The 14016-nt window shown below is 42.6% G+C and overlaps 1 protein-coding gene across 1 annotated transcript in view; it reads left to right on the forward strand.

The window, feature by feature from the left end:
- Window positions 1-5578: 5578 nt before the first annotated feature.
- SEPTIN7 (septin 7) overlaps window positions 5579-14016 on the forward strand; it is an 82342-nt gene continuing 73904 nt past the window's right edge. The window contains 3 exon segments of the mRNA XM_057367741.1: window positions 5579-5639; window positions 8011-8621; window positions 8731-8898. Of these exon segments, the coding sequence (XP_057223724.1) occupies window positions 5579-5639; window positions 8011-8621; window positions 8731-8898 (840 nt within the window).

Below are 14016 nucleotides of genomic sequence, written 5' to 3' on the forward strand. Positions count from 1 at the left end.
AAAACTGAATACTATTCTCTTGCAAAAAAATGCTCTGCAAGTATTCAGCCATCTTATTCCATTACATGTCATCACAAAAAACAGCAACTTGTTTATTCACTGCAAGCTCATGCACATACACTGCATCTTTTGATAGACCATTTATACCGCTTTAGTCTGCTTTCTGTTGAAGACACAGGSTCAAGCTAAGAACCTTTCAAACGGATTACTTCTCCATCTATCCACTATAGACAGCCCACAGAACTAACAGATGCATCAGCCCAAAAATTCAGTGATCCCCAATTCTTTCATACAGGTTCCAACAGCCACCTTTGCTCTCTTGACTCAGGCACAACAGACTTATGGAGTGATCCACCCATTTTTTCAGGGAAGAGGCTTTTTTTGGGTCCACTCAAAATGTTTGGACCAAAGTCTCAAGTCTGTACAAACCAACTTTTTCAAGAAGTGGGGGTTTCCAGGAAAGAATGGTGTTGAGATAGCTTCACAATAAACTCCTTCTTCTCTTACCAAACCCATCAACTTCCATTTGTATTTAGTTATGTCTTAAACCATTTATTTACTGTCTAATAATGATTCATATAACTATACAGTGCTGCCAAGTGAATTCCATTACCATGGGGACATTTGCAGACATATTAAATAGTTGAGATAAATACAATAAACTAGAAAAACCAMCAAGAAATAAATTGATATAAAATGGGAGAATCATTGGCTCATGAACTGGAATGAAATACACTGATTTTTGAAGCAGCTAGCCAACACAACAATAACTGCATGAGCTGCTTAGTAATACACAACGGGTAGAAAAATACTACATCCTTTTTGCAATAAAGTTGTCAAAACACCTTTTAAAGAAAGGTAATGTAGACAAGCATTTGCTTCTGACGCAACTGAACCCTCTTTTGATAACATTCAACTTTCCAGCTGAGTATTTCAAGGAAAGAAAAAACACATAGCAACTAGCATGGATGTGTCCTGTCCAATAGACAATTTCTATCACAGTATCTTTGGTGAAGATGAGTAACACCTGAAGACAGGCATGGGCATTATAAATACTAGTATATTCATAAAACACAAAGTCATTAATCTACGCATTTCAGGTCTATGTATGTATGTATGCATGTGTGTATATTTATATATGTATTATACATACATATATATACACATATGTATACATGTATAACATTGAGTATATTATATAATAGTGTTGCCATGTACTCTATACAGCACAAGATTAACTATCAAAAAGTGCTATCAGTATATAAACAAACAGTACATGCTTCCCATATATTTGACCAGTTATTAGCCATGGTTTCTACAGGACTTTGGGCATGCCATTGGACTGTTGGGGGGGAAAAAAGGTGTTGGCAAGGCATTTAGAAACATCCTGTGTAGGAAACATCCATGCTGCCAGTTTATCCAAGGACACTTAATGACCTCATGACCCCAAAGTTGTTTCAAAAAATGTATCTGTGATATTATGCAAATAACACTGACCCTTATTTTTTCCACACTTCCATGTAGATTATGTATTTTGCATTAACATTTACACACTACAAAGAGTGCATCTGAAGTTTGGCTCTGTAACAAGCACACAATTTCTTCAAAAACTCTCTAACACTATAACTGTCTGTTATTGCAGCAATACAAGAACTTTCCTTATCTGGAAGACCAAGGATAAGTCTTGGGTTATGCTAATGCATCTACTTTGAAACAAGATCTTAAAATATTCTTGGCTTATAAGTGGATTCATCATCAAAAAGACCATTATCTCCCATTATGAATTCCAACTGTCTATATAACTGATTCTTTCAGAACTGTGCTCTATTTCTAGTATTGCTCAGTCATCATAGCAAAATCACTAAGTACTTTTACCCTTATGTAAAATAGAAGTTCAGAATGATGTAATTCAGAATACAAAGAACTAATCTGGATTAAGTTTCAGCATTTTCCTTGTTCTATGTTTTTAAWTTTTTTTTCACAATATGCACCAATAATTTAACTAACTGGATTGAACTAGAATGTATTTTGAGTATTTCTATAATGTTATATTAATATTTTACTGTTTTTTGATTTTTAACAAAACATGGTTTTGAGACTTTTTTTCTGTTCATAGAGAGCTCTGTTTGAGATYATATAAACTTTAAATTGCAAAATTCCCAATGTCATAAATAGCAGTAGCATTCAGTCAGTCCTATGTGTAATCAGATGCCAACCCTCATACATGGCTTAAGTAAAAAAGGAAAAAATAGTTTGCTTTTTACTTATGGATAAGTATTTCATAACACCTTTTGTTGCAAAGGATAAGTGAGTAGCTCTACTGGATTAACTGGWGCTATATACCTAGGTGTGTTCAGTTTAATGACTGCCACAAGATAAACTATTAGCAAAGCCCAAAAGACAGGGACAAATAAGTCATCCTCYGACAAAAGCAGGAGACAAAACCAAGCAGTGAATGATAAAAGATTGTACTCATTGATTCTAGCCCAGAGGGTCAATGACTAGGTTTAGGCTGGAACCTAAAGATCAAATGCACAAGGAGTACCAGACATTGAAAWGTGCATCTGAGTATCTGAAAAGTGACTTTCAGGAAGTTTAGGGTTGATGCTCTGGTGCTAAGTCACCAATAATTTCGTTCCTAGAGAGCAGCTTCTCAGAAAAACCAGGAAGGATGGTCTGGCTAACTTGCACAAGTTATACGTGTTTGTGTGGTAGATTAGACAGGAGTGGTGGTATGAGTCCTTCACTTTGTGAAATCCTATGCACCTACAGGTCATGACAAGCAATTAATTGTGCTTAATCAATTCATTTAAGTGCCAGGTGCAGCCTCCAAGGGCAGACCTGCGAGCCAAGTTATGTGCTCAGCAGTGGCAGAGGGGTAAGTGCAGTGGTGGACTCAGGACTGCCTACCCAGGGGGAGAAGAGTCCAAACTGGTCCAACTTGAACCACAAGGAAAAGACTCGTCACTTTGGAATGAATTTGGAGAGGATTTCAGATTGTAGGTATCCCAGTAACTATAACAGAAGCTGGAGTCACATTTTTACAGGTAAAGGAAAAAGAATAATGTGACAAGGTGATTAAAATGCCGGTAAGGGGCACAATCTGCAACCCTTGGCTTCAGTTGCTCAGCATTTATACCCAAGGCCCTGCTGTGCACRTTGCCACCTCAAATCTAATGTCAAGTACTAGACGTACTGCTGTTGCTTGAGCATGTGCAAAGACAAAGCTTGATTCAATGTTCTYAGGCTGATGTAGATGTCCTTTAATCAAAAGGGGACAACTGGAAAATACAAAGCCAGACTGCTGGGGCCACAGTAGCACTGGGTACACAGTACWGGTTTCCCATCAGAACCTGTCATTGACTTTACTTTTTATAGAAACAGTGTCCTGATATGAGTAAAGAGAATAAAGAGCTGACTGCTGTACACACAGAATTGATGTTTTAATCCATTTTGTAATATCCKATTTATTCTCTAATATTTTCCTTCTGGAAATAAAAAAAACCTCCACTGTCTGGCGTTTATGCAGAAAATTAATATTAAGCTTATAAATTAATATTAAGCTCATTAATCCATTTTAAGAAAAATACATTTTTCTTTGGGAAAGCACAATTCCTTTCCTGAAATTAAAAAAAAAAAATCAAACAAAACCAAAAAAACTGCAATGTCACATTGCATTACATGTCTAAGTATTTYCTTTTCCTAATCTAATATGCAAAGTATGACAGCAGTACCTTATTCTAGTCTACAAAGCACTTGCTAATGTGACTAGGCAGCAAGCCCAGCTCCCCAAAGGCCTTGCTCTAGCAGCAGTGGCAGCCTGAGCAGCCCCTTACACCCATCTCAGACACAACAGTCCATCAGTGCACGTTCAGCTGCAGCACTGCCTATAACAATTACACATCTGGGTACAGGGAAAGCCGCAGAAGGATTTACTGAGACCTTCCCAACCCCAGCGGGGTTTACTTATTAACAAATAATCAAACTGAGAACTGGAATTACAGGACACGTGGCACACACCATCGCCTTGCTCCTGGTCATCCTGGCAGTCACCGTTACTGCCTGCAAGCAGAGGGGCGGAAGGGTGAAAGGGTGACAAGAGCCTTTGCTCAAGGCTCTGACTCCCTGGCATAGCAAATTTTGTAACCTGTCAGCTCACCAGCTTCCATCTCTGACTGTTGTACAAACAACGCATTAGACTGCATTTTATAAATAGCTTAACACTACTGGAAACCTCCCGCATCTCCCAAGATGCAAGTCTTTCACATGGAAGCACGAAACTGCCATAAATGGTTGTATCTCACCTCACTTGAGGAAGTAATAGTCAGTGTGAGTGCATGGCCAAGGGTTAGGCTGCCTTCCTGCGTCTACTGATCTATATTCCCTGCTACACGACTATAACTGCACAAAGCAACCATTTTCTACCTTAAACAATAAGTGCATGTGTGTGCCTCTCACAAGGATCACATCATTGGGAYGTAATCTATCAAAGCCTCTTTCTTTAGATAATTGAAGTAATGGATGTATACCAGGACGATACAGTAAACACACTACAGAACAAGAGATGCTGTATTTTTCCTGTAGCAACTGCTCAATAGAAGCCTGTGTTCATAACTTTTACAGCATTTTATAAGTATTCGCTGGTGAATGCGGCTCTTCCTTATTGCTGCAGAACACTTTTAAAAAAAAAGCAAATAGCAAAACTTAAAACAGGGCCAAGAGGTGAACATTTTATCTTGCTTYATTTGCATATCTGTAGAATAATCTTGTAGGTGCAGCCAAAGGTGACAGCCATGATGCAGCAACAATGATAGTTAGGAAAGAACAATAGAATGGCCTGAGTTAGAAGATGCTTTTAAAGATCATCTGGTTCTGAACTCCCTGCCATGAGCAAGGACACCTTCCACCACACTGGGTTGCTCAGAGCACCATCCAGTTTGGCTCTGAACATTCCAGGGATGGGGCATCCACAGCTTCCCTGGGCAGCTGGCTCCAGTGCCTCACCATCCTCACAGTAAAGAATTTTTCCATGTATCTAATCTAAATCTATTCTCTTTCAGTTTGAAGCCATTCTACCTTGTCCTATCAATGTGTGCTCCAGTGAAAAGTCCATCTTCATCTTCCTTGTACGCTCCTTTCATGTACTGGAAGGCTGCAATTAGGTCACCCAGAAGCCTTCTCATCTCCACGCTGAACAAACCCAATTTTCTCAGTCTTTCCTCAAAGGAGAGGTACTTCATCCCTCTAGCTGGTTACTGTGTTACTTGTAAGTTTGCAAGGATTATTTCATGACAGCTGTCCTTCGAATACAGAGAAGCACCCCAAACACAGGCCTGACATGAAACTTCTACTCAGACGAGTGACCATACTGACTTGGTATGTTCCCAAAGGACAGGGCTGAYGGCCAAGACAGATGTGACACCTGATGCCTCATATTAATGTTAGTACTTGTATTACTGCTGTTTCTTGTGCTAGAGAACAAAGCAAAATGGCAGCATTTACAAAAACATTCATTGTAAGGGGCAACAGATGTCCACGAGGCAACACAGTACAAGGACCAGAGACATTTCTGGTCAACATGACAAGCAGGGGTCAAAGAGTGGTCAAGATGTARGTAGGCATCATTACAAATCTGAGATGTAAGGATGGGTTTGAAGGAGGATGCTTTGCTCATTATTCACTATTGAGCATCCTCAATAGGCCTTCACCSTGTTGGTGTAACAAAACTGGCTGTTTTGGCAAGACATTGCTGGTACACAGAGATCTGTTACGCTTGCACAGCAGCTCCAAAGGATGCTGCATGCTTTGGACTCACTGAGCAAGCATGATTCAGTCTTGAGATGCACCACATGCCCTACAAACCAAGGAGGGATTGGAGCTGCCATGCAGGAGCAAGTCAGCAGGATACAAGCACGACAATTCCACCACATCCCATGCTGGAGCTAATGCCGTCTGCAAATTTACCTAGTGAGTCACATCTCCTTGCATTAGAAGAAATACAAAAACAAAATAGTCTTCCTATGTCTCACTGGCAAGAAGAAACTGAAACTGGCTAGGCTGGTTGAGAAACAACCTGGAGGCAACCCTACTTAGCAAATTTTTTAAATAAGGTGACTGGGTTTTGTTTTTGTATCTGAAGAGGAACAGAGATGGGGTTTGAGTTGTGGCAGRTAGTGTCCTACATTTAAGTTTGCAAAGCTTTTTATTACTTTCACAAAAAGCARTCACAAAATTGTACCTTCCATCTATGAATCAAATAAATTCAATTTACAGAATCCTGAAGCTTACTTGTTCAGTTTTTTAAAGTTCAATCACATATTTAGTGAAGCTTTTGCTTTTGAAGGAAGAACAACAGATCACTATGGGAAAGGAAGAAGTTTGGATTTATTATATTGTACACAGAATGCAGTATTTTTCAAAACTCGGGACCCATTTGCATTTGCTTTATTTCTCAAAATGAACACAATTTTGCAAGCCTGCGAACTGCTGTATGAAAAGAAACCACCCCTCTGTTATTCACAACCCAGAAAAATGGGACATCAACCTCACATAAAACCCACTGGCTTGTATCTTGCTTCCTCATTAAGCCTGTGCCAGTTCTGCAGTAGATTTCAAAGGTGCAAGTTCACTTTTGTTTTTCCAACAATCAATCCACAGAGTAATGTTCTACTTAAAAGGGAATTCCCCAAAATCATGATTCCCTACTTGAAGGTATTCCCAACAGTTACAAACTATTTTCTCAACATTACATATCTGAAAACCAAGATAAATGTTTTTAAGTAATTTGAAGCCATTACTACAAGAGAGAAAACAAGTATTATTTGTATTGTTTGTTTTCCCACAATGTATTTTTATGGGAGAGCTGTGGGGATCATATTTTGCATTCAGTGAACAATTTTTGTGGTGTAAAATCTCTCTTTTTGGTATTCAAATAACCAAGAAAGCAATGTAGCTGTACCTCATTGCCATGGATATTACCACCTAAACCAACCAGAATGGAAAAAAAAGGTTATTTCTTACCTCATCCATTGTGAAAGACATGGATTTACGAGATAACAGTTGGCAGTCCTGTGACCAACTATAACAAAAATCTCTTTCCCTTGGGCACCCAAGAACCACAGTATATTGTAACACTTCCAGTTCTTAAACAGTGCTGAACCACATTGTGCAGGGTTGCATACCTTTCTGAATGGATTATGCATTTTCCTTGCTGTCATGAGAAGTATTTATCAAATGCACACAAAAAAATTGTGCTGKACATAGACAGGAAAGAATCGGATGGAACTCTGTGAGAAACAAAGGCAAACTTGTTTCTCCCACCTGCCTGGCTATGACTCTACCTACAGMAATACTGCATTATTGAAAAATTTCCTTTTGCTGCTGAGATAAAAAATTGCTATTTTCATCCTCCTAGTACCAGAGCATGCTGTTAAGATGTACTTTTAATTATGGCAGCAAWAAATTATATAATAAACAATAAATTAATGCATTTTTTTCCTTTTTGACAAGTATCTTTCGCTATTAGAGAAGTGCACYGTGCCACATGTTAAGGCCAGGAAAGGACCACCCTAACACAAAAGAAAGCATGTTAAGTTTCAAATCGCACATCATAAATACAGTTCTCCAATATTCCAGTTTGGGCACAAAATAACCCTGAATTTAAAAGACTCTTGGAGCCTTTGGACAGATACCCGTCCAAAATATGAAATGGAAACACAACATTGAGAGGTCGATTAGAAAAGGAAAGGAAAAAGGTGTTTTTCTGCCATCTCTTGAGGCAGAAAAACATTTTTTCGCGCGTCACTTCTGTACTGCAGTGGACGTTTATCCCGGCTGGCAGCAGCATTGCCGAGGAACCAATTCAGGCTATCAAAGATGCCTAGGCTGATTCAGGGAGGGCTTGGCAGTGCGATTCCCAGGGCACGCAAGCATCCCTTCGGCCCTCTACAAMGATTTTACCTAGTGCTTGCCAACAGCTGCGTTCAATTTTCTTTTTTTTTTTTAAACGAGACTTCATTCATTCCGGGGGACTTGGGCACCCGATCGTGACTTTGTGGGGAGGCGGTGGCAGAGAGCGGAGTACCGCTGTGCCGCAGCCCGGGGCTCCCGGGTCTGGGGCGGGTTCCAGGCCTCGCTGCCGCGGCCCATCCCCGGTGCCCCTCTCCCGCCGGCCGCTCCCTACGCCACCTGCGTGGGTGGGCGGCCGCAGACAGCGTAGGGGCCCCGGCTCGCCGCGGGCCCCGCCGGGCGCGCACGGAGCAGCGCCGCTCCGAGAATGGCCCCGGCGCAAGGCGGGGGCGGTGCGACCGCCTCGCCCCGCGCGTCAAGCCCGGCGGACATCTTTGCTCCGGGCAGAGCGGGCCCGCCCGCCGTGCGGCTTTGGCGCTCCCGCAGCGTGCGCCCGGTTCCAAAATGGCCTCCCAGCGGTCCCTCTGTTCTCCGGCGCGGCGCGGGAGGAAATAGCTGCGGGACCGTCCCCGGGCTGGGAGGGGTCGGGAGAGAGACGTGGGAATTGCGCCGGGCTGAGGGGCCGAGCCGGAAGCCGCTGCGTGCTCGGAGAGGCGGGTGGGGAGCGTGTGAGGAGCTGGGCGGAGGCGGCGAGTGAGAAGGAGGAGGAGCAGGCGGAGGCGGCGGCGGGAGCGGAGCCGCTAAGTCCGTCAAGCCGCGGGAGCGGGCGCGCGTAGGCGCCGTGTGCGGAAGGGCCGCGGCCCCTCGACGGAATCGGCGTAGGGGGCGTTGGTGAATCGCCGCCGGGTTGGCTGGCGGGAGGCGCTCAGGGAGGAGGGGGCGGCCCGCTCGGTGCCGCCGCGGCTGAGAGAGGCAGGGCGGGAGGACGAGCAGCCAGCCGGAGCCCAGCGTCAGCAGCGGCAGCCGCACCGCCGCCGGCCAGCGCCATGGGTGAGTCTCCAGCCCGGGGCCGAGGCGCGGCGGGGGGACCGTGACAGTGCGAGCCTGCGGCCGCGATGGGTGGGCTGAGAGACGGCGCGGGGGGGATACAGCGGGCACCGCCGAGGCTCCCATCCTGGCGGCCCCACCGTGGGGCCCCCCGTCCCTTTGGCCGCCCCCCGCCTTCCTCCATCTCCTCCTGCTCAGATGCGGCTCCAGCCCCCCTCGCCGCCGCCTCTCCCCCCCACCCCCCCGCAGTCACTTCCTGCCTCTCCGAAATTGTATAATGCCTGCGCGGGGCTTGGGGAGCCGGGCGGCGAGAATGCCGGAGATATTTCTTCTCCCTCGCTTTTCTCCCCTTCCCCCTCCAYCCTGGTCCCTCCTCCCCTTTTTCTCCTTTTGCGCCCAAATTTGGGAGGGAGGAATTTGCTGCTGCAGGAATTAAAGAAGCCTTTCAAATATGCGGGAGAGGAGCGGGTGGGACTGGAATCGTTCGAGGAGGGGGAAGGAAGGAAGGGGGCGCCCGTGCGCGGATGGGAGCGTGTGTGGCAGCGGGAGCCCGCCAGCCGCCTGCCCGCCTCGCTTGCTGGCTTCTCCTGCCCTTTTTTCTCTCCCCCCACCCCGTTCCTTTTTTTCCTTTTTCTCTGGGTATTTTGGAGGGCTATATTTCGCTTGGTTCAGGCTTTTATTTGCCCCTGCACGCCCGCTCGCCCGCGCGGCCCAGCCCCTGGCCCTGCAGCCCGAGGGGATTCTCGCCCGGTCGTTTCTGAAAAAGAGAAAGTAGAAATTACAATTTACTGACAGCCGCCCCGGGWGTCTGTATGAAACGCCTTTTTGAGCAGTTTGTTTGATCCGCTCGCTTAGCGAACCAGTCTTGCAGAATAAATTGGAGGGGTGCTTAGTGTTTSAGGAGGGTGACTAGGAAAAGGGGCGATTATGCACGGCGATTTTTTTTTAAAGGGCGACTTAAGGAAAAGCAGCTAGACTTATTTTAGCGTGAAGTTGTTGGCTTCACGCTGAACCACTTATGTGCAASTGTAATTCCGAGAAACACAGCATTCAGGAATATTCTGCGTGCAGTTTGTGTGCCGCCTCCTGCAGATGAAATACCACTGAACAGAAGACTGTGAGAGCTGCCCATTCACTGAGTGTTTTTTCCTTTGACTGACAGCGGCTTCAGGTTATGTTCAGTGAAAGAAATGCTTCCAGATGCAGAAATATCTATGGTCCGTATTAATATAATGATAAAAAAAAAGTCAGTTTATGTAAAAATATGCAGGTTTAGCTCCCATGAAAGTTAGATGGGACAGTGCTATATAGCTGAGCTTAAAAGGTGGACTGTACCTTCCTACGGAAGTGCGTTTTTTTTGCAGTAATAGCTTTTCAGTGCTAAATGATAATTGATAACTAGAACTTCACTGAGTTATCKTCTAATACTATTTCTTCTTTATAATTCTGCATGTATTTTAAAGTTTTTGCCTGCTGAAATGTTAGGAAATAAGGGATGATGTGTTTCTGTGTAGTGTTWAACATCTTTCACTTGATACCTGCTTAGTTTGTGGGATTACATCTTTGGCTGTTGATTTGTGAACGAAGGAGCAGTAATTCACTCTGACTTTGGATKACTGCATTTTTTTTTAAGATGACTTATGAATAACAAAAACTAATAAATAGGAATTTTATCTTAAGGAGGGTTGCTTTCAAGAAGCCATTGCTTTAAAGGTCAATTACTACCTTGTCTGTGTTGAAACCTGAGTTGGAATGCAAGAGCGTCACCTGTTCTGTGTTTGCCCCTATGGAAGAAAGGGTTGTTACTTAAGTCATTTTGAAATTGAAGCAGATGTAGCAAAGTCTGTGCATATCAGCCGTGCACTGATAATAAATCACAGCATTTCCTTCTGTTTACCCATAAGGACAAGTAACTGGTGTCAGTTAAAACAGTCTCCAGATACATGTTCAGTTCATGTGTGTTTCTGTGTATATGGATAAAGATGGTTGTTTGTCTTATACAGAAATAAAGGATCAGATTTGTCTGCTTTATAAGCTAAAATACAATAGATTTTGCTTTTTTTCCTGCATAGAAATGTCTAAATGTGCACAGCAGAATTCTTTTTTTCTTTAACTGGCTGTCAACTTAGTGGTACTTAACTGGCTGTCAACTTAGTGGTACTTAGTCTCTTCCATTGGGCAGGCTCATACCTTATGTACTGTATTTTCTTTCGTTCTTATGGCTCAGTGCTGCTGCGGTGGTATTTTTAATACCGCCCTAAAATACCCATTAAGACAACAAATAGTTACAAAATACAATGGCTGCAGATTCAAAACCTCATTTTAAACACAAAGTCAGTGAAAGAAAATTTGCCTCAGAGAAGGTGTAGGAGMGAGGTTTCTCTTCAGAACTGTAGTATGACATACATTTTTAGCTTCAGTTTATTTGCCAGATTATTCACTTAACCTGTCTAGACCAGAGATGTGTATGTATGAGCGACAGTTCTGTTTTCTGTAAGTTGATGCTCCAGCTCSTGAAATGAGCTAGTTAATTGCAAATGTGTGCTCTGTAATTAGAATGGCATTTAGTCCCATTTAAGTAGTTTAGTTAAGCCTCGTTTAAATTAGTAATTCAAATTTGGRGTAGTGTTAAACTGTAGGCGGTCGCAAACTATCCAGTAGGAGGGTTTGAGCAGTCTTGAGCTGATGTCTGTGGAGTAGATGTCTTGCAGAGGTGGGGATGGTGGCATAAGTGAGGGGAAGGCATTTCCCTATTGCAAGGGCCAGGAACTCAGTTCACAGAAACCAGTGACTTCCTGTTCACCTTGCCAGAGTGAGTTTCATGTATGTCAGGGATGAGGCAAATTTTTTTCCAGCCCAGGTTTAATGGTTGCATACTGGTAGCTCTGTAATATTGTCAGGTAGCTCTTTTCTGTAGTATTTTTTAGTAGGAAGAATCAAGTCAGCATTTACTTACATAACTTCAGTTTAATGCAGCAGCCCTGTAAAACCAGATATTGGCTTTATTGCACGAACATGGCTGTGAAACTCCTGTAAGCCATTGCATACTTACTTTATGTTAAAAATCAAAAAGTGCCAGTAGGTTCATGAGGGCTTCAGAAACCAATATGTATCCACTTTGCTTTTGACAGAGTTTTAGTTAGAGCAGTGTAAAACACACGCCTGACTAAACCTTGTTCTGATGTACATCCTGGACTTCCTTCCCCCAAAAGCCACTTAATCTCCTGCTTTTTGTGCATCGGTGCTATTCCACGCTTCAAATGTGCCTTACGGGAATCTGCTGGTTACACAGGCTGGCAGAGCTGCTGCTCAGAGTCACTGCCCGGCAGCCCTTCTTAAAGCCACTCATGGGGAACAGAATAGTTCTGTGTCTTATTTTCGAATGGCTCTTTGTGTGGCTGTTTTCACGCCACATTTCTGTTATTTAACGTGGTGATAGTTCAGTATGCATTTGAAAATATTTTGGAAGCAGTATTACTGAACAATATCACTCTGGGTGTTACATTCAGAAGCACTTAAGAAAGTAAAATAGAACTGAATTATTTCTTAGTGGCACAGAAGATTTAGAGATTTTTTTTTGTCAGCATTGAAAATAACACTTCCAGATACAGCTTTTCTTAATTGCCTTTTTTTTTTTTTTTTTTTTTTTTTTTTTTTTTTTTTTTTTTTTTTTTTTTTTTTTTTTTTTTTTTGCTTATTACTTGCAGCTATTAATAGTTGTGTGCTTATTTTTTATTTTTTAATCTGAACACTTAAGGTGTTGGTTTATAACCAGGGGGACGACTGACTAAAACCTTAGGTAAATTTCTTCTCCCATGACCCGGTGTAGCTCAAGGGGGATCAATATTAAGATACAGTGTATAGTTTTGGTCTGACATTTTTTAAATAGAGTGTTTTAGATGGAAAGATTGCATCATACTCACAAATGACATGAGACCTGAAGAAAAAAATAATTTAGACTGCTCTTTTGTTTGACCACAAAAAAGATCAAAGGATGACTGTGGTCTTAGAAGTGTGCTCTTAAATCAGAGAGTAGCCCATATGAGGCTTTTTTTTCAGCGCTATGGAGTAAAGCATGACAAGAGAATGACCAGAAAAATAGAAATACAAGCTAGGTATATGAGGTGTGCTCTTTGACATCGTTGGTGAGTGTTGAGCTATGAAGTAGTAGCTTATCAAATTCCAATTAAATCAGTCTTATTATATGTAGAAATCAGTCTGTCATACAGTGGTGGTATTATAAAGAGATCTTTCAGAAAGGCAGCTGAAGTCCTTGATGGCGTAATTTCTGGAGTGKCATTTGTCTGAGAAAGCATTGTAGGTCATTGGAGATGATGCTGAGAAAAATGTAAGATGGCATGAAGGTTGGTACTGCTGCCAGTGATTGTCACTGTATTATGGACAGGTAGATTCTTAGAAGAATAATGTATTAAATATTAYCAAGTTTTATGTATTTTACATTTAAAAGACCATTCAGGTAATGATTCATATTGAACTTTATTTAAAGTGAAACTTGACAYAGTGGAGTGGTCAAAATTGCCAAGAATGTTAAAGTTAACATTAACATAAAGCTGAAATGAAACCTTTTCCAGTGTTGGCCAGYTGCAGTGTTTTGATTTCATTTGTATGTGATTCTGTCACAGTGTGCAGGAAATTCTAGTGTGCCCAGCAGTGTCCTCTACTTTCCTTTTTGCTTTTTCTAAAGAACATTATTGTGTGATTTTATGGCTTACACTGATATAACTGGACTGTTATATCAGTTGAAAAATCCTGTCTTGATTGTATGTTTTTAACACACAGAGTATAGAAAAACTTCCAGTGATCATACAGTGGTGTGATTAGATGAGCTTGCCGATGTAATGGAAAGTTGACCTTATGGTAGAGTAGTTTTCAGCTGGGTGTGTGAGCTAATCTCACTTGTTCAATGTGCAGTTATCCAAACTGATTGGAGGGCAGCCTTAGCTCACCCCTGGTGGTGCAGTTGCTGGGTGAATCTGTTGGCCAGCTGCCTGAAAGGAGGCAGTTCTGCTGCTCTGCCCACCCTCATGCCTCTTCAGACCAGTGGTGAATCAGTTCATGGAGCTCAGCTCACAGGGCCTGYCTGTTTTTTCTTCCTCAAGT

Source organism: Malurus melanocephalus, unplaced genomic scaffold (assembly GCF_030028575.1).
Source record: "Malurus melanocephalus ecotype Western Australia unplaced genomic scaffold, MMel_1.1 scaffold_83, whole genome shotgun sequence".
Lineage (NCBI taxonomy): Eukaryota > Metazoa > Chordata > Aves > Passeriformes > Maluridae > Malurus > Malurus melanocephalus.